At 51.5% G+C, this 23,407-nt stretch overlaps 1 protein-coding gene across 5 annotated transcripts in view; it reads left to right on the forward strand.

Annotated features, from left to right (window-relative positions):
- Jakmip1 (janus kinase and microtubule interacting protein 1) overlaps positions 1-23,407 on the forward strand; it is a 119,526-nt gene that overhangs the window by 55,277 nt on the left and 40,842 nt on the right. For all 5 annotated transcript variants that reach the window (XM_013073090.3, XM_087187299.1, XM_087187300.1 and 2 more), the window contains exons 3-5: positions 4,976-5,470; positions 19,832-20,041; positions 20,768-20,887. In XM_013073090.3, the coding sequence (XP_012928544.2) occupies positions 4,976-5,470; positions 19,832-20,041; positions 20,768-20,887 (825 nt within the window). The remainder of the gene's footprint in view (positions 1-4,975; positions 5,471-19,831; positions 20,042-20,767; positions 20,888-23,407) is intronic.

The following is a 23,407-nucleotide window of genomic DNA, read 5'->3' on the forward strand; positions in this document are numbered from 1 at the left end:
GCCCCATGGCATCTGGTGTCCTTGGGTGCCACTGTCCTCTTCGTCGGTGTAGCTGGCCTCGGGTGGGTTTGGGTAGCACTGGCCTGCGCTCTGTGACCACAGAAAGGGGTGGGGTTAGGGTCTATGCCTGGGTGGTGTGAGCAGCAGAGGGCCTGGCCCAGCTGGGGAGGTGACGCTGGCCCTGCTGTGGCACTGGACTGTGAGAGGCAGCAGGTGGCCTGTCCTATTGAGTGCTGGGGCTCAGGCCCAGCTGATGTCTGAGTGGGGTCCAGCTCCTGGCAGGGGTCTTGGTCCTGGCTCCCAGCCCAGATCAGGACGTCCACAGGGAGCAGCAGCTGCATCTGACCTGTGACTGTGCCAGGAGGCCAGCATCTGGAGCTCAGGGGCAGGGCCCACCTGCCGCCCAGGCACTTGTGATTCCTGCCTGCACAGTGCATCTTCCGGCTGAGGCTGCTGGTGATGCCCCTGCCCACACCCTGCCTGGCCAGGTGGGCTGCACCTGCCGGGGTCCTTCCAGGGGAAGCTGCACCCCTGAGTCATGCCAGGCTCCATGCCACCCCACCACCTAACCTTGAAGCCAGGAATGACCCATGGCTCAGCTTCCCCAGCTATTAAATGTCTGCCCCTAGTTGTTGGAGGAATGAGTGAGGCAGTTGGACCCAGGGCCTGGAAGTTGCCTGTCACCTGCACTGACTTGGTGGCCCGAGTGCTGATGTTTCTGTGTCACTGTGCACCAGGGGCTTTAGAGGTACGTGACCCTGCAGTGAGCTATGAGGTCCTGTCTGCTGTGTGGGGGGAAAACTCAAGGTTCAAGAAGAGAGGTGACAGCCCAGGGGAAGAGCCGCAGACTGGAGCTGTACACAGCAGGACTTTATTTCCTTGTCTGCTTTTATAAGAACACAGTTCAATTGAATGAGGACCCTTCCTAATGACCTCATTTTACCTTGATCACCTCTTTAATGGCCCTGTCTCCGAATAGTCATCTTCTCACATCCTGGGTGTTGGGGCTTCAGCATGTGAGTTTTGGGGAGAGACGCACTTCAGCCCACACAGCGACCAGCACAGTGGCAGGTGGTGCTGGTCCGAGGACACTGGGTCTGCGGGAGGCCCCGTCCTCAGGTGACCTTCTTACCTCCGGGACACATGGTGATTTCTACATGCACATGTGCTGGCCGCCCATCTTGTCCACCCAGGCCCTGGGGCCTGCTCTGCAGGGCTTTACCCATCTGGCCACGGGGAGTATTTGCGTTCTTGGGGCATTCAGCAGTGTGCTTGCTGTCTGGTATGAAAAACATAAATGTAAACTTTACAGTTGCACTTAAATGTTATTTTTTAAAAATGTTATCTTTGTTTTGATCTCATACTGTCAGTGTCACATTTACAGTGCTGTTATTTTATTTACTTATTTTTTTGGTTTTTTTGAGGCAGGGTCTCCCTTTGCAGTTCAGGCAGGCCCTGAACTCCCTATGTAGCCCAGGCTGGCCTTGAACTCTTGGTAATCCTCCAGCCTCAGCCTCCCGAGTGCTGGGATTACAGGCATGTGCCACCACAGCTGGCTCTACAGTGCTGTTATTTTAGCAAAAGATTCCTGTTAAACACTGTAGGGCAAGGGAATGTGGAAAATGTATTCATTCATTCATTTGTTCATGTAGCGAGCCCCCTGCAGGTATGCTGCGGGCCTGGGCTGTGACTCGCATTTGGGAGTGACTCAGAAACAGCCTGTGCCCTCATGCAGGGTGATGCAGAGACCCACAGGGATCACGGCCCAACAGCACTTGGCTCATAGAAGACGTGTGAGGAAAGAGGGGCCTGTGAGTCTGCATAGTGGAGCAAACCCTGAGGATGTGCTGCTGGAGGGGAAGGGAGGGGTGTTCACACTGCCCCATGGGCCCAGTGGCACCCACTCATGGGCAGCCTGAGGGCCAGTCAGGGGCAGGCAGAGCCCACAGTCAGGGGCATGGTGGGCAAGGCCAGTGGGCAGCCCCCTGCCGGACCCAGGCCTCCCAGGTTCCAGCTGCCACCTACTCGCTAAGCAGGGAGTTACTGCTTCTGCTGTAACTGGCACTCTGGCCAGCGCCGACCCGGAGCTGCAGGAGGGTGTGGACCTCGCCCTGTCCTCAAGGGCTTCAGAGCATGGGGCAGGAAGGCTGGCATTCAGGTGCCATCTGAGTGGAGACCCAGGAGGCAGCACAGACCCATCCAGGCCTCAGGGAGGCGTCGCCCGCCCCCTTGGAGTGTGGAGGGCGGCACAGGCGGAGGGTGCCCAGGCAGGGGGTGGGCCCCTGCAAGCCGGGGCCTGATGATGATGGTGGGCGCTCTCCCGCCTGGCCTTGCTGCCCTGTGCTCTTGAGGGCCTTCTTATTCCCAGCTCTGCCAGGCCGGTCACCCCCCGTTCTTCCCGCAGCTCGGTCCTGAGTGTCTGCTGTGTGGCTGCTTTGTCGCAGAAGCCGAGGTCTTTCTGCGGCTTGTGTGGGGAGTGAATGCAGATTCACGCATCATTTATTCAGTCAAGAAGGCGCCTGTGAACCTGAAGGGAGACGAGGGCGTGGGTGCCCTGGGGAGAGTCACAGGTCGGGGCCAGGAGCTGCTGGGTGGGGGTGGCTGAGCCCGCCGGCTGCAGGGTCCAGGGGCTCCAGAGCTGAGCAGTCAGGGCCCGGGTAGGACATGGAGCAGAGAGCCACAGAGGTCGGTCCCAGGGGCCGGAGGGTTGGGCTGAGTTCTGAGTACTGTGGGGCTCTCAGGGTTTTTCGTTAATTTATATTTTAGGGTTTATTCAATGGTTTTTAGGTCCGTGTGGACTCACGGCACCTTGATTATTCTGCTGCTTAGGCTGTGTGAGCTTTGGGCACACAGAGCTGTCCCACTGGCGCCCGTGTCCCTGTGGCACCTGTCATCGAGGAGGAGGTTTTGTCATTATTGGTTTATTTATTTATTTTGCTTTTCTATACTTTCTGGCTCATCTCACACGTGCCCTGCCCCAGTCTTGGGACCAGTCTTTCTCAGAGGACCCTGGTGCTGCTTCTTACGGGAGAATAGTGTTTAGAAACCAAAGTGGGGTTGCTGGGGTGCCCACAGCTGGCCGGGTACACTGCTTCTCAGCTGACAACGGGGCCAGGAGCATTGCGTGCACTGGCACGTGTCTGTACGTGGTTCTGCATGTGATACCCGTGTCTGTGTGACGTTAGGCATGGCTTCTCGCTGATGTCCCCTACACTAATCCACAGTGGCCGCCTCAGTCCCGCCCCTCTCCTCAGAGCCTCCTCATCACAGCGAGAAGCCGGGTGCCCTCCTCTTTCCCAGCTGTTCAGCTGTGTGTAGTGGCTCTGGAAGAGCTCAGCTGCACCCCGTGGGACTCAGGGCTTGGCGTGATGGAGGGTGTGACCCATCTCGGCCCCACACGCCTGTGCCACCCAGCTCCTCCTGGCCGGCACCCTCTGTCCCACCCTGGAGGCAGCCCCAGACTTCGCCCAGTGCCCCGAATACCCCATGCTCCCTGTCCACTCCCCTCCCTTCCTCCCTGTGACTCATGGCCGGGAGAGCTCTCACCCGGCTTGCATACTCCAGACCACAAGAGCAGACCTCTGGGTGGCACTTGGTAGCTTTCCCCTTCCCTGGCTGGCAGGTTTGAAGTGGGCAGGACAAGCCTGAGGGAAGGGCTCATCTTGCAGTCTTGAGCCCAAGAGCAGCCTGGGTAGAACTCTTTCCTCCAGGGGAATCTTTGGAGGTTTCACCCAAGACCTTCAGCTGACCAGGTGAGCCCCACCCACTCCGCTTCACTCAGTCTACTAATATAAATGCTGACTTCAGCTAAGAAATCCCCCACACAAGGTGTAGTTTGGTAATTGACCAAATGATTGGTAGCACGGCCCGGCCAGGTTGACTCAGAAAATGAACCAGAGCAGGTCTGGAATCTAATGGACCCTGCCCTTCTGACTCAGGTCACTGCCAACGCTAACCAGGGAGGTTGGGACCCTGTGGCCTCCTAGAAAGGAGAAGACAGAGTGTTTTGTCCCTGACTTGGGAAATCATGTAAAGACTTAAAAGTCTTGGCTTCCTGGCACTAAATCCACTAGGAAAAGACTCAGTTTCAGATCTGGGCAAGGTGGACCAGGGACGGCTGGTCGCCTTGTTCTACTTCTGTGCCTGTGTTTCATCTAAGGAGATGTGTGCTTGCTCGATGGCTTTGCTTCTTTTCCTGATGTTCCAAGGAAGGATTTATCGATACCCGGATGTCATATAACTCAACTAAACTTAATTGTTCCATAGTCAGCAGTGAACCATGTGGTCTGGGGATCGGTGCCATTTTCTACCAGAGCCGCCTGTCCACCGAGGGGCGCTGGCCGCAGTCCTGTGGAGCCTGCTGTTGCCCGGGGTAGAAACGGGCTGCACAGGGCCCTGTGGGACGTGGGTGCTGTGTGGCATTTGAAATGAAAACTCCAGTAAAGCACTCTGGAATGTTTTAAGAAAACACATGCACATTTTACAAAAAACCTTTTAAATTGCCAATCAGACGCACGCTCATATCTGGTGGCCCAGCACCTGCGGAGCACAGGCTCGGGAGCCGGGGTCCCGGGGCGTTGGGGAGCCTTCCTTCCCTCCCCAGCAGCTGCCCGCCCTTCTCCCAGGCCGCAGCCCCATGCATGGCGCTGGAGAGGCGTTTCCGGCCCAGACCCTCCCTGACGTCACTGACAGGTGGGCTCCCCGGTGTGTCCGTGGCCGGTGCACACCCACTCCTGTTCACCTTGGAATGAAAAGGGCCACCAGGGCTCAGCTGGCCAACATGCTCAGAGGCTTGCCACCTCCAGGAAAAATCCCGAGTCGACACTGCAGGGGGAGGGTGCTGGTGGGGTTGGGTCGGGGCTGCCAAGCTGACTGACTCGGGAGCGGGAGTGTGGGGACGGGGGTCTGGGCGGGAGCAGTGGGGTGCCCAGCGCCCCCGCCATGCCCGACCCTGACGGCCGGCCCCCTGCTGCAGGTGGGGAGGCTGCGCGAGCGGCTGCAGGAGGCCAAGCTGGAGCGCGAGCAGGAGCAGCGGCGGCACACGGCGCACATCTCGGAGCTCAAGGCCAAGCTGCACGAGGAGAAGACCAAGGAGCTGCAGGCTCTGCGCGAGGCTCTCATCCGGCAGCACGAGCAGGAGGCGGCGCGCACAGCCAAGATCAAGGAGGGCGAGCTGCAGCGGCTGCAGGCCACGCTGAACGTGCTGCGCGACGGGGCGGCCGACAAGGTCAAGTCGGCGCTGCTGGCCGAGGCGCGCGACGAGGCGCGCAGGGCCTTCGATGGCGAGCGCCTGCGCCTGCAGCAGGACATCTTGGAGCTCAAAGCGGCACGCAAGCAGGCGGAGGAGGCGCTCAGCAACTGCGTGCAGGCGGACAAGGCCAAGGCGGCCGACCTGCGCGCCGCCTACCAGGCGCACCAGGACGAGGCGCACCGCATCAAGCGGGAGTGCGAACGCGACATCCGCAGGCTGGTACGTGCCCCGCCCCCACCCCACCCCGTGCCACGCGGTGCCCCCTTCCCTTCCTGCCCACGTGCAGCGTGCACACTCGGTTTGCGCGAGGTTTTGAAGGCCCACGGTGCTCCAGCTGCTGCTCCAGGCTGTGGGGTTTCAGCAAAGTCCTCCCCACCCGGGGGGCAGTAAGGACGCGTGGCCGTGGCTACAGGTCTCCCCTCATTTGGTGCGTGGCCACTAGGTGACGCGGAGTAGTGCTCTCATCTGTCAGTGTGGCCGCTGGGTAAGGAGGCAGGGCCGTGGCACGACAGGACCATACTATGGGATCAAAGCACTAGGTGCTTCTTCATTCATTCGCAGACCCATGCCTCCAGGTAAGCCGCGGTAAGTAGGGCCAGGGTGGGCCAGCCATGCTGCTGTGACACCCAAGAGAGACATCAGTGGCAAACAGACTTTCAGAGATGCCCGGGAGCTGGGAAGCTGTGAGGTCTGGGTGCACCAAAACTCCCCCGGCAGGGGAAGGAGCCCTTCCTGAGAGGATAGTCACAGCCAACCCCCGGGACGTTCTGAGTCTGGGTAGGGCGGAGGGTGGGGCTCCCTGGGGCTGAGCCCACCTGCGTGTTGAGAGAGAAGTAGGATTTTTTTGCTATCTCTCAGGGGTCACGTGAAAAAGTGCTCTGCAGGACATTTTCTGAGTTCTGGGGTGCTGTGAGAGGCCAGTGAGCCCCCAGGGAAGACAGAGTGACATCCCCCACAGCATCAGTAGAGACAGGAAGCAGCACTCCGCTCCGTGGAGGATGGGCCCTATGGCAGACACAGGGCCTAACCAGTGTGGTGCGGGAGGCTGAGCTTCTCAGGCCAGAAGAAAGAGATTTATTTACTTGTTTATTCGTTTATACTGGGGATTAAACCCAGGGCCTCATGCATGCTAGCCAAGTGCCAGGCTCTTTGTATTTTATTTTGAGACAGGGTCTTACTGAGTTGCCCAGGATGGTCTTGAACTTCCAGTCTTCCTTGTCTGCTTTGGCCTCCCAAGTGGCTGGGATGACTCGGATGACCATTCCCAGCTGACAAGAGACACATTTTGGTGATGAGGACAGAGCCAGGTAGAGTAAGTCGACAGAAAAAGATACTTTACAGAAACATTAACCAAAAGGAAAGCTGGCCTGGCTATATTAATGCCAAAGACTTCAGAGAAAAAAGTAATCCCAAATATAAATAAGGGCGATTCTTACTAATAGAATGCCAATAGGAATGTATCTAATGACAAAAGTTTAAAATGTATATAAGAAAAATTGTCAAAACTAAAAGGATCAATAGACAAATCCACAATTATAGTTGAAGATAAACATATATCTACCAGCAAGTGATGGAACATGGAGATTAAAGAATAATAAGGCTATGAAAGATTTAAATGTGGTTAACCAAGTTAGGCTAAACTATATTCCAGCCAGTGGTAGGACACTGTTCTTTTCAAGGGGACAATTTATCAAATTGGCTATATTTCAAAATTTGTGAGTTGTCATTAAATCAGTCCATAGAGCAAAACATATTTTAGACAAAAGAAAAAATGCTGGAAATCAAACATCTGAGCTGCCATCTCAAGAAGAAAAAGAGTAGCCAATTAAACTCCCAGAAAGTAGAATGAAGGAAATTATAAAGTGCAGGAGTCATTGAAATAAAGTCAATACAGAAAATCAACAAGTTCAATAGTTAATTAAAATTGGTAAGTTGACATAGTCCTAACAACATTGCCAAAAGGAAAAAGCAACTAATTCACCAAAAAATGTGAAAGAGGAAGAAGCAATTAATTCACACAAAAAATGTGAAATACCACAGCTCCCATAGATGTGGAAAACATTATGAGCAGCATATGCAGGTAAGCTTCAAGTGAAACTTAGATGAAATGGACATATTCTGTGAACAAGCACAACTTAACTGACATAAGAAGAAAGAGAAAATCTGAGTAGTCCTATGGCTGTTAAAGAAATTAAATTAATAATTAATACTTTTTCCACACAAAAGCCCAGACCCAGCTGGCTTCACAGTTAAATTCTTTCAATTATTTAAGGAATAAAACTAATTCCAGCCAATCAGTGGGAACATATTTGAGCTTATTTATAAAGCCAGCACAACTCCAATTCCAAAACCAAGGATATTATTAAAAAAGAAAATTTTGTGGTTCTTATCTGTGAACATAAGTAGAATAGTAATAAGGTATTAACAAATTAGATCCATCAATAAATAAAAAAGCTAGTCACGATCAAGTTGAGTTTATTCTAGAAATGTAAAGATTGATTTAATATTCTAAAATCAGTGAATATAATTCAATGTACTAATGTTATAAAAAAAGAAAAACCAATATGATCATTTTTTTTTTTTTTTGGTACCAGGGATTGAACTCGGGACCTTGCGCTTGCAAGGCAGGCGCCAGAACCACTGAGCTAAATCCCCGGCCCCCCATTATGATCATTTTAACTGACACAGAAGAAGCATTTGATAAAATTCAACTTCATGATGTAAACTCCTAGCAAATCAGGAATGGAATGGAATTTCCCTAATCTGATGTATTGTTCTGTCAAAAAGCTAACATGTACATAAAGATGAAATATTTAACATTTCCCACTCAAATTCAGGGCCAAAACAGAATGGCCGTTGTCACTCCTTCTGTTCAATATTTCACTGGCTAGGGCATCAAATACAAAAGACAATAAAAGAAATAAGAGTTTTTAAATTGCAATAAAAGGAAACCTAATTATTCTCAGATACTCAAGGCTTAGTCTGTTCCTGCTGCGATAACAAAGTACCACCAACTGTGCAATTTGTAAACAACTGTGGAATTTATTTTTCATGGTTCTCAAGGCTGAGACATCCAAGACCAGGCACCAGCAGGTTATAGCTGGTGGAGGCCTGGCCTTGCTCCCCAAAAGATCACCTTGAATGCTGTGTCTGTACCTGGCAGGAGGGAATGAAGGGCAGGGTAGTGGCGGCCAGTTCCCTCTCTCCTCTTCTTTAAGGTTGCTAATCTAATCACTTCATAGGGCCCTGTCTCTCCATAACATCACATTGGCAGTTAAATTTCAGCATGTGAATGTTGGTGGGACACATTCAGACCATGGGAGGGCAATACAAACTATTAGAATTAAAAAGTGAATTTATCAAAGTGTCTAGATACAAAGTAAATACATAAAAGTAAATTTTGTTTCTATAGAGGAGCAATAAACAACTGTAAAATGAAAATTTTAAAAATGGCATTTAAAAATAAAGCACCAGAAAAATTAAATACCCGGGAATAAATCTAATGGAAGAAATATAAGGTTTCTACCCTGAAACTAACAAATATTACAAAAAAGATTAAGAGACCTAAATAAGTGAAAAGAAATGCCATATTCATTGATTAGAACAAGTAGAGATAACAGCTTTTCCACAGTTGATCTATAGATTCGTGATGGTTAATTCTGGTGTCAGCATGATTGCATTAAGAGATGGAGGTGGGCCCTAACCATGCATCGCAAGGTCTTGAAAGACACGAACAAGCTAAATCTGAAACTAACGGAAAAAAATCACAAAGATAAGAGCAGAAACTAATGAAGTTGAGACTGAAAAAACAATACAAAGGATCAATAAATGAAAGAATTTGTTCTTTGAAAGGATGGGAAGCGGACCAAGGGAGGGGGAGACAGGAGGGAGAGGAGGGGAAGGGGGAGTAGAAAGGATCAAGATGTGATTTGTATATGTGCCAGCTCCCCCGTGGTGAATGTATTTACTATGTGTTGCAAAAATATACTAATTAAAATATTTGAGAACAAAAAAGGAATTTAAATGACTTGGAATCTCAAGCTGGAAGAAGAAAAAAATTGGAGCCTTCTACAGTCTCTTAACAGTGCTTGCTCCAGTGCTGCAGCAGTGAAGTCAGTGAGGCTGAAGGAGAGATGGGTCAAGAGAGCAGAATAGTCTAGGGACAGATCTGAGCAGTTGGATCCGATCACGTGATCCAGGAGAAAGATGGCACTGCGGGTCAGCAGGGAAGGGGTGATCTCCCGATAAACAGTGTGGCAAGAGTGGGATATCTGTGAGGAAGGGAAGAAAATGAATGCTGACCCCTATATTGTGCTGTCTTCAAAGATTAATTCAAAGTGGGCCGTGGACCTAAACAAAGTAAAACAATGAAGCTACTAGAAGAAAACAGAGGACCGCAGGTCTTGGTAGGTAGATTATCTCAGGCAGGCTACTTGTACACTATTCATGTAAGTACACTGTTCATAATCATGCACTAGTCAATATTCAGAAAAGGTAGTACCCGGGACCATAAAGAATTTCTGCCATCAAAGGGCACCAGTGAGAGAGACAAGGCAACCTGCAGACCGGAAGAAGTATTTTCAGGACGTATGTCAGGAAGAAATTGTGCTCAGGTTAGAATAAGAACCATAAAACTGTAAAGAAAATAACCCAGTTGAAAAATGGGCCAAAGCTTGAAAGAGCGCTTCAAAGGATACTTAAATGACTAATAAACTTATGGAAAGTTTCCCAACCTCATTGATCATCAGGGAAATGCAAATTAAAATTACAACGAAGTTATCATTTTACATCCAGTATAATAACTATTATTTTTTTTTAAAATACCAAATATTGAGTATAATGGGGAACAGTGGGAGACTCCCTTGCACATTGTTTGCTACCAGACTTATTAAGTAGTTAAACTTTCCACTTTGGAAAATGGTTTGGTGGCTTCTTAAAAAGTTAAACATGAGACTTCCCACTGACTCAGCAGTTCCCCACCTAGGTATCTACCAGAGAGAAATGAAAACATGAGTCTACATAAAGACTTGTGTGTAAATGTTCATAGCAGCATCGTTCATTATAGTCCAACACTGGAAACAACCCAAGAGTCTGTCAGTTGGTGAATCCATAAAATGTGGTATAGCCGTGTAAGGAAATGCCATTCAGCAGTAAAAAGGAGTGATATATTGATACAGGCTGCAGTATGGAGACCGCAGAAACAGTATGCTAAGTGATCGCTACAGAAGACTGCATGCTGCACTGAGCTATTCCTACGAGGTGTCCAGACTAGTGAGATCTGTGCCGTCAGAAGCTAGATTAGCAGCTGATGAGGAACTGAATGGAGATGAGCTGAAAAATGTTCTAAAACACTGTAATTATGGTTACACAATTTAGGAAACTTACTAAAGGTGGGTAGGCATTATGGTACATGTTATCTGAAAATGTTTAAAATGACACACACATCGGAAATCTGGGAAACATAAATAACACTGATCAAAATGTAGTTGTGGATCTTGTGTCTGTATTGAAAAATAATCCCCCTATGAATAGTAGGAGAAGAGGCACACAGGCGGCAGGCTGGCTGAAGTAAGGCTAATGGTTATATAGGAAATGATGGTGTGGAGCACCTGGAGCTCTCTTGCACTACTTCAGATGTGAAAGTGCCCTGAAATAAAGCAGGAATCAGTCAACTCCGAATTCCACATCCAGCCAGAACACTCTTCGAAAAATATTTGTGAAACGAAGGTATTTTCTCCTAAATGGAAGGCAAGCTAATTTGTCAGCAGAGCTCGCACCACCGGAAATGCTAAAGGAAATTCTGAAGGTGAAGCAAGCAACACCAAGTAGAAATTTGGTTCTGTAGGAAGGGAATAAAAAGCATCAGATTTGGATAAATGAGAGTAATATATGAGGCTATTAATTTCCTTAAAATGCAAGTGACTATTTAAAGCAAAATCTTAACATGGCGCTGTAAGGTTTGTCACACGCAGAAGCAAAATGCGTAAGACAGCAGTACACAGCGGGGTGAGATATTGGCTGTAAAGGGGTTTATAGTGGCACCTCCTTGGTTCACGAATGCTTTCGTTGACGAAAAATTTGGTTCTCACACAAAAGCATTTGGCAAAATTTTGTTTTTATTTGCAAACTGCATTGGGTGACAAACACGCCCACAGCCATCTTTCCTGCACAAACACAAATGTGTCCATTTTTTCCAAAATTGTGGAACAAGTTAGGTTTGTGAGCCAAGGCACCACTGTATTCTCTTCAAGTCCTTACGTCTTACCTGAGATGCATGACATTAATTCAGGGAGACATAAATCAAGGACAAAAAAAAGACTCAGCTAGCAAGCTAATTGAGTAAATAAAATGAGATACTAAAATATATTTGTTTATACTAAAAGAAAGCAGGAAGAGGGATCAAGAAGAGGGGGGAAAAGTAACAAGACAAACGAGAGATGGGAAAATGGTAGAATCACACAGATCCTGCAGTAGTTACTTTAAAGGTGAGAGACCGACCCCACTGAGAGGTGGAAGTTGTCAGACTGGATACCAGAGACAAAAGCCACACTTGCTGTGTCCAGACTGGGATACTGCAAACGGTGGGAAAGAAGGAATTTCTGGTACAGGGGTGGATGAGATTTGTAGACAGAAGTCAGAAAAATGAAAACCAAAGGTCAGCATAGAAACTCCCCAGTGTGCACCTCTTATCTCTGTTCACATATGCCGTCCGTGTGCTGCATGCCTTGAGAAGGCACAGCTAGCCTTTGGTTCTGGATACGGGAGCTCGGATTACCCCCGGGAGGGGGTTCTGAGGAAGGCACTCTTTGAGCTCCGGGTGTCAGGAATGTTTCTCGTTTCCAGCTGGGAGGAGGATACATCACGCATGTGCGCAGTTCCTGACCCGCACAGTGCTCAGCACTCACGCATATCTGAGCTGGGGCCTCACTTTGCATGTTTCTGGTGACTGGGAACAACTCACACCCATCATGGCAGAACTGTGCAGCACAAGGCCTTCGTTCTAATTTGCATGACTTCTGACCACAAGAGTGCCCTGTGGAGCGAGCGAGGGCTGCCTGTACCCACAAACATTCATTGTGTTCGAAGTTAAGCTTTGCATACTTCTGTAGGTATACCTCAGTTAAAAAGTTAGATGTTTAAAAATAAATAACCAGCACTATTAGGGCTTTTGAGGGCATCAGTATACAGCACCCTATTACCTTCTGGACTGACTCTGAAGCATCCAAAGAATAAGACAAGTGTTCTGCAGAGGGGGAGGCAGACAATATGGTTTTCTGTAAAAGCTGAAAGGGCTCCCATTTCTGTTGCTGTCTGGACTCCAGTGGCTTATTTAAGGGACATCTGAATCTGTAGCGCAGACACATGGCCCCACCTGCGTCCCGAGTCCTGCCGGTCCAGGTGAAGGAGGAGGATGAAGACAGAGTCCCTGACGTTCAGGACTTGGACAGCTTCGCTCCCCTGGATGGAGAAGCATCCGGCAGAAAGGTCTGGGATGCACGTCTGGGGAAAAGAGTCCCTCTTGGGACCCAGTGCTTTGTGGAGTTGTTTCCCCAACAGCATGGATAGACTGTCCTCCTCCAGCCCCATGGCTGCGAGGGGCGGAAAGCAGTGGCAAGGAGTGGAGCAGATACAGGATTGACCGGCTCACATGAGGAAGAACCGTGGGCCTCTGGCGTTAGGGGCTGCTGCATGGAGAGGTGCAAAGGGAGCCTGGGCCTAGGCCTTCCCCTCTCTTAACTCACAACCCTTCTGTCCCCTGAGCTGTGTCACTGCCAGACCAGAGGGAGTAGATGGCAGCGGGCAGTGTGACTTTCTCTAGCTCCACACCTGCTGGTGCTTGTTTCCGGGCAGAGGCCGAGGGGTGCAGGGCAGGCCCACTGACCCGCAAGGAACGTGGGCAAGGCAGGTGGCCCGACCCAGAGAGCTGAGAGGGCAGGAGGCCGGGGGAGGCGCAGGTGACCACCCGGGCGGGCTGCGGGGCACCCACTCTGCCAGGCACCTGGGCACACTGGAAGATGGCCAGGGACCGCATCCCCACTATGCTTGTGCTCCCTCTGACCTAGGCCCCCACTTGGTCCCGCCAGAGCAAGGGAGCCAGGGAGCTCATTGCATCTAAGTGATTTTTCTGGTTCTACAGAGAGGGCTTTTGGGATTGTGAAGTATTCCAGAAGCAACCCCGCCATCCTGCCCTCGAGTTCCCTCACTCAAAGCCAACAATGTGGCTTCCCCCTGCATCCAGAAGTGAGTGCATCCTGGCTTTTCCTGTGGAGACTGATGGGCCCCACACCGGCTGCTTGATGGCCATGGAGCCCACAAGCCCCATCACGGTTACTGTTGGCAGATAGGGGGTCTGTAAAGCTCCCCGATGTCCTGGAGATTTTGGAGGGTGATGGTTGTATGCTCCCGTTTTATACTGGAAGTCGAGTGGGGTTTTCTCTCTGTCTCAGGTAATTGATCATCTTTAGAAATTCAACTGTGTGGTTAAAAAGCAATGCCCAGTGAGCTCCGAAAGAATTTCCGGTTGCAGTGGTAAAGGCAGGTACTACCCTACCTCAGTTTCTCCAGCAGGGTCTTCCACGCACGCGGCATGCAGAGGATTCGGGAAATAAAGAGTATGGGATTGAGTGGGGGAGTTCTGAAAAGAGCAGAGTTACCATCTTCGAGGTGGAGAGTTCACCAAATTTAGTAGAAAACCGCTCATTTCCTTCTTAGTCACACAAGGGAAAGCACGGGTGCAGGGAAGACAAGCCGCGCTGGTTAAGTACAAAAGGAAGTGGGGTCTGCAGCTGCAAAGCCCCAGTGACTGTGGGAGGACTCCAGGAGCAGCGTCGAGCCAGCTGGGTGGGCGTCTGTAGGCCGCCTCTGGCCTCGGGAACTTTGGGGACTCCCGTGTCCTGCGGTTGGCAGTGTTCTTTCCAGGTCGTGGCCTCTGGTCTTTCTCGCTGAGCACCCCGAGCTGGTGTCTGCTCTGAGAGGCCTGGCCCAGCACCCAGGTCCCCTCTGCGGGGACGCCTGCCCCCGCCCGTGTCCCGGCCACTCTCACGGTGACTTTCCTGACCCTGCCACAGTGCTTCTCACCTGGCCTTCCGGTCTGCCTGCCTCCCGGTCAGTTTCCTCTGCGGGTGGCTCTGCGGCATCCTCATGTGCCACCTCCGACTCCTGTGTCTGGACAGCGGCATTCATACAACTGTAGGGACTTGGGGAAGTGAACACATGATAAAGTTAAGGGTTCAAAACCAGGGTGCACAGTTGCAGTCACAGAACGGCAGTGAGGAGGAGTCAGGTGGGCGAAGGAGGCAGTGGCCTGTGGGTGCTGGAGGGGTCACAGCGCTCTCTGTCTCTTCTCTGTCCTCTGGTACACTTCTCCTTTGTAGTAATGAGTGTATTCTCTCACGGTAAGGGGTGAAACTTAGTGTTTAGAGAAGCGCTGCTCATAGGAAATGGAGTGACCAGGCGGAAGAACTTGATGCCACCCCAGGCCCTAGGCACTGGGACACAAGCAGGGGATTACGTGGACGAAGGGTTTCCTCTGCCCAGCCAGGTGAGAGGAAGTCCTCTCTGCCCCTGCCTTGGCCTTTCTTCCCATTCCTCACCCCAACAATGACAGGAGAGAGGCTCCAGTTTTACAGTTGTCCGCGGAATTCCATTTAATGAGCGTCTGCTCCAAGCTAGACCCTGTACTGGCAAAAATTCTTAGTGATTTTATTTATTTATCTATTTATTTATTTTGGTACCGGGGATCGAACTCGGGACCTTGGGCTTGCAAGGCAGGTGCTGGAACCACTGAGCTAAATCCCCAGCCCCTGGGATTTTACTATATGCTTTATTTTACTGCTCTTTTGGCAGTGCTGGAGATCGAACAAAGGGCCTTGCGCATACGAGGTTAGTGTTCTACCCCTGGGCTACATCCAGCCCTATTTTGTGCTCTTAGGAAACCATAATTCCTAAATAGAAATGTTATCCGTTCACGGGATATTAGCTAAATGCCCACTGGGGCAGGCTGGAGGGAAGGCCAGGCCATGGCGCTCTTTAGCAGGTGGCCGGTGACACCTTGATGCTTTGTCCCCAGAGACCAGCCTGGCTCAATGTGAAGTGTGCAAGGTAAGTGATGCTCCCCAGCGGGGGGAGCAGGAGGAGAGGGGTGTGACTCCGGGGAAGCTTATTGTCTCTGATCCTCCAGTGCCTCTGCTGTAAAATGGGGCTAAGTACACATCTGCCCCGAGATAGGAGAATTAAAGGCACTAGCGCATCCACCAGCAGCTAGTAATTTCTGTAGTAGGAGACATGTAAACTATATTCTGTTACAGGCACAGTGTAGATTTAAAAGAAGGAAAACAGGAAAGAACCTGTGTATTTACACATTTAAATGGTACCAAGGATTCGGTGGCATGAAGGCTGTTTCCAATTTTAGGGCTGTGTTACTTACTTTTCTCTCATTGCTGAGACAAAATACCCGACACCCAAAGTTAAAGGGGAAGGGGTTCATTTAGCTCACAGTTCAGAGGTTTCGGTCCATAGTCAGCTGGCTCCAAGACAGGGATGGCGAACAGACTACAGAGGAGAAACAGCATGGCGCGCACTGGCTCTTTTATCCCTTCCAGACTGCCGGGATTAGGGCGGTGCCAAACTAATCACTCATCTGTAGTGGTTTAGTAATCACACGCCCTTAACCCCTGCATCACAGTTCCAGATTCAACGGCCTCTAAAAAAGAAAGTCCCACCTCATCTGCATGAGGCTTTGGGGGGGCACCTAAACACAAACCATAGCAAGGGCCAAACACAAATATCCCCAATTCAGGTGTCTCAGTGTGGGTGCAGCTTGCAAAGGGACGTGGAGGAGCAGGAGTGGAGGAACGATGTCCATTTTACTGGTATCCACTGTGGACCAATGTCGCTCCTCTGGCATGTCTGTCACCCATGGCAGCATGCTGGGAAGGTGGGCTTCCGGCTTCACTCCCTGGTCAGCCATGTGGATTAGGCCTGCGAGGAGGTTTTCAAACTCCCACAATTCATATGGCTCTGAAGAAAGGCCAGGAAGAAGGGCATTTCTGGTCACCATGGAGTGCTGATGTGCTGGTGTCTGTGCATGTTCCCTGGATCAGTTAGGATTGGGTCTGGCTGTTCCCAATGGAGGACTCTGCCACACTCCCAGGGGCTTCGAGGTTCTAATTCTGTCCTTTAAAGTCTGGAGATCATGGGGTTTTTGAGGCCCCAGAGGGTTGTGAGGGACATAAGTGTCTCCCAGCTTGTCGCTCAGAAGGGGCCCTGGGATGTGGCCCAATGCCTGCAGCCTCTCAGCTCCGTGTTACGTCTTTGGTCTTCGTTGGAGAACACTTTTCCTTCTGGAAGCCTCCTAACTCTCACCTCGGTGGCCAGAGTTACCCAGCTGCAGCTGGCTGCAAGGGCCCCTTGAAGTACTGTCCTTCACTCAGTGCCCTCAGCTGCTAATGAGCCTGGGCCTGGCGCTCTCTTGGTCTAGGGCTGCCCTAACAGACGACACTGACCTGCTGGTTCGCCATAACACAGCCTTTTCCTCTCAGCATCCCCGAAGTCCGAAACCAAGGGATCAGCAGGGCCATGCTCCCTGCAGAGGTTCTGGACGAAGCTTCCTGTGGCCGCCAAGCCCTCTTCAGGGGCTGACGTCCCTGCCGTTCCTTGGAGTGTCACCGCACCTCTCCAGGCTCCGTCTTCGTATGGCCCTCCTTGGTGTCCTCGGCTTGTCCTCTCCTTATAGGGACACCAGTGGGTGGATTTGGGGCCCGCTCTAACCCGGCATGACCTTACTTTAAGTACATCTTCATTACGGCTGCAGAGGCCCTCTTTCCAAAGCGAGTCCCGTCCGGACTTTCCAGGTAGGTGTGGCAGCTTGGAGGATTCTGTCCTCCCTCCCACACACGCCAGGGGAGGAGGATGGGAATGGGTGTTGGGGTGGTGGCCTCTGCTTCAGTCTTTGATCCCCTCAACTTGGCAAGGAAGTTGGCAAAATGGCTGGGCCTTTCACAACTGGCCAAGCTACGGATCCCCTGAGCTGCCTATCCTGGAGGGGCCTGTGAGAAGTGACCAGATCCTGGTCCTGTGGGGCAGTGGGGACAGGGAAGGCCAGGAGAGGCCATCTGAGTTTGGGTCATGGTTCTGCCACCAGCTGGAGTGGGGACACATACAGCTCTCTGGGCCTCAAGTTTGCATGTAAAATGGGGTGAATGACATCTGCGTTGAAGATTGCTTGAGTGAGTCCCTGATGTTCAGACATGGCGCCAGATCACACAAGCCTGGAAGGAGAGGTGATGGCCTTTGTCACCTTTGCTGCTCTTTCCCAGACTCTGTCAGCATGAGGTTTTTGGTTCCAAGTGGTGGGAATTCTACCTCACACCAGCACAGTGCCAGGGACACAAACGATGTCACCCAGATCCAGGTTTGGGGGCTGTGCCCCATCTCCTGTCGCAACATGCAGAGGCCATGGGCTCTGAGGTTGTGCTGGTGAGATGCCACCCCTGTGCATACCCACATCCTTAAACACAGCCGAAGGTCTCCTTAGCTCTGAAGGACAAAAGGAGGGGCCTAGAGATTTGCTTTTCAGGATGTTGGCTCTGACTGGGTCATGTATCCATCCCATCCATCCAAAAACCAATCACTGTCAGGGTGGGCCATGCGAGCAGCATGAGCCAATCGGGCTGCCCTGGAAATGTGGAGTGGTTTCAGTCCCACTCTCCTAATCCGCATTCCGAGAATGGGGTGTGGCAGAAGGGAAAATGGGTACAGGGAGGAAAATGAGGGTGGTCCTGTGCAGCAGTGAATGGTTCAGGGCTTGGGGAGCTTAGCATCAGTGACTGCACTCCGTGGGGCTCCTGAGGCAGGGGCAGGATCTCCCAGAGCTCAGCCTGGAGCCAGCCAGACACGAGCAGATGGTGAGAGTGCTTGGCGTTGGCCATGTTGGCCTGGCCAGGCTCTTGATGTCTGGAGCCTCAGGAGTCTGGCTGGGAGACCAGCAGTCTGGAAGACGTCAGCTCCGGAATGTTCTGCACCATCCGTGCATCCCTGGGTGCTGTCTGCACTGGTTGAGAATATTTTCTAGGAACCTTTATGTAGTGACTGGGGCGTGGGGTGTGTGTAAGCCCTGTGCCCTTGCTCCCCAGCTCCTGTACCGGTTCCCTGCACTGTGCTTGGTTTTCTCCTCGCTCTCATCGCTCTCAAGTCCGGTACTGCATCTACTTTCTCCTTATATTTCTTACTGTCTGTCCTTCCCCGCAAACAGTGGTGGGCACCAGTGTTCTTCTACAGAGCTTTTTTATGTACCACATCGGAATAGACTTGTTGCTGTACCCCACAATGGCAGGGTGGTTGCCGCAGTTCAAGCTGTTGTGGTTTTGTCAGTTAATTGACTCCAGTGATCGGAAAGCTTGCCCTTCCCTGTCTGCTGTCCTTTGCTGCGGCCGCTGTGATAAGGCACTGTTAGAGTGGGTGGCTTGGACATCAGAAGTGCAGCTCACGGTCGAGCCTGGCCTCAGAGCCAGGGTGTGGGTAGGACCCTGTGCCTTCCTGCCTCCTGCTCCCAGTGTCACTATGGTCGGGGCAGCATCCCTCTGGTCTCCACCTCCCCTTCATGTGGCCTTGTCCCCCACTCCCTCGTGAGGACACCAGTCATAAGAACCATGTGCTCCATTATGGCCTCACCTTAGCTAACGGTGTCTGCATCAGCCCTGCTTCCAAAAAGGTAACCTTGGGAGCTCCCAGGAAGGACATGGGGCGCTGCCCCACCCCACCAGTGCCATCTCTGGGCAGTTCCCACCCTTAGCTTTGGGTGAGGTTGAAGGGATGGCCTGAGGCCAAAGCTTTCTCTGTAAACTTTTGGCTCTGTTCCCTGCTGTCACCTGGCCCAGCGTGTGCAGGCTGTGTCGCCTGCCTGACTTGCTGCCCCAGGGAAGGCTGGACAGGACCAGGGGGACCAGAGGGGAGGTCCCCCGAGGTCAAGCAGGCCAGCAGCCAGCCAGCTCTGTGGCTTTGGTGTGGGCAGTCAGGGTGGGCGTGTGCCTTTGAGCATCAGCTACACATGGAGTTCCTGCCATGTGCGAGGACACTTCTGCATCCGGAAAGAGGATAGAAACCAAGGTATCCAAGTGGGCAGCAGGTGACTGGGTGTCCAGGTGACCCTGTTGGGTGTTGGTCACATCAAAGCTGGAAAACAGACAATCATCCAGTGGCTGGGGCCCAAGAGAACAGTGGCCACTTCTGGTGTGAATGGCCAGAGAGAGGAGGGTCGATGAATGAGGGAGGCCTGGGGACAGGCAGCAGAGGACCTGGTAGAGCAGCTGAGCCTCTGGTAAGGATTCCATGTGTTTCCTTAAGGTGGGGCGGACTGTGCATGGCTGAATTGCTATGACACATGTCGGGGTGACTTGGTAGGACCTTGGACCCAGAGCTCCATCTCATCTGCTCTCCAGGGAGTAAGGTGAGGCCCGGGCTCTTGACCCTGCACTACTCTGTGTCCCCAGTGTGCCAGCTCGGCTGACACCACCCGAGCCCCGGAGCATGGAGAGGTTTCCTTGGCCAGAGCCCTGCGGTGACTGCTCCTCTCTCTTCCAGATGGATGAGATCAAAGGGAAAGACCGGGTGATCTTGGCCCTGGAGAAGGAGCTGGGTGTGCAGGCTGGGCAGACCCAGCGGCTGCTTCTGCAGAAAGAGGCTTTGGATGAGCAGCTGGTCCAGGTCAAGGAGGCTGAGCGGCACCACAGCAGCCCAAAGAGGGAGCTGCCGCCAGGCATCGGGGACATGGCGGAGCTCATGGGCAACCAGGTGAGGGCTGCATCTGCCTATTCCTCTTCTGCTGGTCATGGTCCTGCCAGCCGGACTGCCTTCCTCCTCCCATCCGTACGTTCTTTCCTCCCTCCCGTGTCTCTTCCCAGATGTACTAATGTCTACCAGCAGCCCGGCTGGGCCCTGGACACTGGGACATTGAGGTGAAGACAGCCTGCCTCTGCCTGCTGTGCCAGGGAGCTCATTGCAAGACCTGGTGACCTCACAGCAGAGTGCACGGTGGAGCTCAGGAGGGGACCCAAGCAGTCAGGGAGTGACAGAGGCAGAGCCCCGCAAGACCAAGAGGAGCTCAGCCAGTGCCAACAGAAGGGCCTTGGGGCCACAGCTTGGCCCTTCACAGGCAGGGGAGGCTGAAGCATTCATTTATTCACTGGATAAGGGGCATCCTATTGACTGCTCTGCGCTGGCCAAGGACACAGAGTCCACCCTTGAGAATCGTACTGGCCGTTCTGCCAGCCGAGTTGTGTGTGATGGGCCTATGCAATATAGAGGTGGGCCAGGGCTGTGTCATGCCCCACAGGCCACTGAGGGGTCTGAAGCCTTAGACGTGACTGCCCCCAAGTATGTGGCAGGGTGTGGGGTGCTGTCAGCTCACCAGGTGGCGCTCACCTGCTGTGTCATCATGGGAATTTTCCCAGGCTCTACAGGGTGCTCGGAGTCGGTTCAGCTCCTTCAGAGTGCATTTGTTTCTTAATTCTTCCTTAGGATCAGCATATGGATGAACGAGATGCGAGGCGATTCCAACTAAAAATTGCTGAGCTGAATTCAGTGATCCGGAAGCTGGAAGACAGAAATACCCTGTTGGCAGATGAGAGGAACGAGCTGGTAATCAGCTGGTGACAGGGTGTCGTGTGGGGCCGGGAAGGGGCAGGGGAAGACGGCCCGGGCCGTGAAGTTCACGCAGAGGCCTCCTAGATTTCTTTCCTTTCTTTCTCATTTCTTTTTTATTAAAATCAGACATGCACTTACTGCCTGCTGCTGCTGCTTCTGCGGGGATTTACCCTTAGCAGTTGGAGGAGCTCAGTGGGAAGTGTGGAGCGGGTGTTTGGTGCTCAGTAAATTAAATGATGAAAGCAGTTTATAACCAAAGACAAATCATCATCATCCGGGATAGCAAAATTGTTCTTTTGGGTGGTGTGAGGATGATGGATAATTTCAGTTTTTCCTAACCTCTACTTTCTTTTGCATTAAAGGTCATATACTTCTAATTTTTAGAATAACACACATGGACTTCTGGTTAAAAATAAATCTCTTATGGGCTGGGGATTTAGCTCAGTGGTGCCGCATCTGCCTCATAAATGCAAGGTCCTGAGTTTGATCTCCTGTACCGAAAAAAAAAAAATCTATAAAAATAGCAATTTCACCAATATGTTTAAATTCACAGGATAAATAGCTAGCCTCGTTTTTACATAGCAGTAGGCAAAACATAAACTATTTGACAAACGGCTCATAGTGTTTTATCTTTATCCTGATTTTTATTATGAAGGGAAGTGTACTTATAGAATATTTTTAAAACATAGAAGATGAAAAGTATTAAAAAGTATCCCTTCTTTACAATTTCAACAGTATCAAAATAAACTGGTTTACTTCTAGTATTTTGTTTTGTTTTGTTTTTTGTGTTTTTTTTTTTGGTACTGGGGATCAAACTCGGGACCTTGCACTTGCAAGGCAGGCAGCAGAACCACCGAGCTAAATCCCTGGCCCTGCTTCTAGTATTTTTAAAGGCATATTTTATACAGCTTTAATCAGACTGTACATCTAATATGTTTCCACTTTTCACTAAATATTCTTGAGCCAAAAAAATACTCATTAGCTGCAGAGTAATTTACTGGGTGGTTTAGGAAACACGCAGATTGGTTGAAATAACCATGCTGAGGTGTTCAAAAGAGAAAGGGATGAATCTGCCAGGACTTTGAGCTTCTAATCACGAGCTATATCCGCAAGTCGCATGAGACTGGGGTGCCTTTATGCACACCTCAACACCCTCTCGAGGCCTTTGGTTTGGCTTTGTGGCGACACAGTGGGTATTTGTGCCCTGTGTGCTGTGCCACTCACTTCCCTCCCCATTCTGTCAGCCACAGCTGTTGGGGTCTGTCCTGGGCAGCCTGCGCTCTGTCCTGTGGATGCACTGTGCCTGCCCAGCTATTCCCCGGATGAGGAGGCTGCACCGGTTTTTTGCTGTTATAAATGCACCTGGTAGGCGCCTGTCTCTTTCCGGGCTGGAAGCTTTATTTCTGCAAGGCAGATTCTAGAAGTAGAAGCGGGCCCCATGGTACCTCTGTATCTTAGCAGGTGTGGCCAGTGTTTAACACACACAGTCGGTGATGGAGCCGGGGTCTGGAATCTGTCCTCTGTGTTCGATTCTTGGTTCTAGCACCTGGTCTGTGCTCAGGCTCTTGTCTCTGCTTTTGACTGTCACTGTTGTCCCCCTCTTTCTCAAGGCCCTCTCGAGGGGAGGGTCCCCATAACCACTTCCAAGATGTTAGCTGTAAGCTGAGAGTTCTTGTTCAGTTCTTACAGAAATCACAAATTGGCAAAGTGTAGCTCTTTAGGCAGTAACAGCCCAGGGCCACCAGCTCTGTCAGCAGGCTTCAGCGCTTCCGGCCCCCAAGATGGCAGATCCACTCCCCTCCATTGCTCCCCCATCATTCCCTGCTCCTGCGTCACCAGCACAGAATGATTCTTTGCATCAGTGCCACCAGCACTGGCTGCTGGCGGTTTTCGGTGCCAGCAGCCTTTGACATCACCGGCTCTGGTGTATCAGCTCAGCATGCTGTGTGCTGATAGCAATCATGATGCTCTGGAACACAGCATCGGGAAGAGTGTTTGTTAGGACTCCCACTGCCCTGTAAGGACCAGCAGCACGTGGGCTGAACCTGCTAAGGGTGTGAGGAGACTGTTTACCAAGGAAAAGGGTGGTCTCGCGCATGTGCAGTGTCACACTTCCTGTTAGGTCATGGGTAGGGGAGGGCCCTTTGAGGACCTGATTGAGGAGGCTGCAGAGGGCAGAGTCATCTAGAGGGGATGCAGGGTAGGGTCATTTGAGTTAGGTCTGTGCATGGAGCTGGCTGCAGCGGGAGCAAAAAGCTCCCAGAGTAGCCAAAGGCCAAAGGCCCCTGATGCAGCCTGGGTGGTGCAAGGCATTTGAGACATCCGGGTGACCTTTGGCAACAGTGGAACCCTTCTCTCCGGTCTCTGAGGGTTCAGCAGGAAGGAGCCAGGGCTGTGTCAGTCCATGGTGAGGACTCGGTACATGGGCTGTGCTTATGACTGTCGTGGTGTCGATGGATGTTATTTTCTAATTTTTGTTCACTAAAGCACCACCGTGGAGATAGCCACTGTGCA

The sequence above is a fragment of the Heterocephalus glaber genome, unplaced genomic scaffold, assembly GCF_053883595.1.
Source record: "Heterocephalus glaber isolate CG9 unplaced genomic scaffold, H.glaber_assembly_v1.0 deba00001509, whole genome shotgun sequence".
Classification (NCBI taxonomy): Eukaryota; Metazoa; Chordata; class Mammalia; order Rodentia; family Bathyergidae; genus Heterocephalus; species Heterocephalus glaber.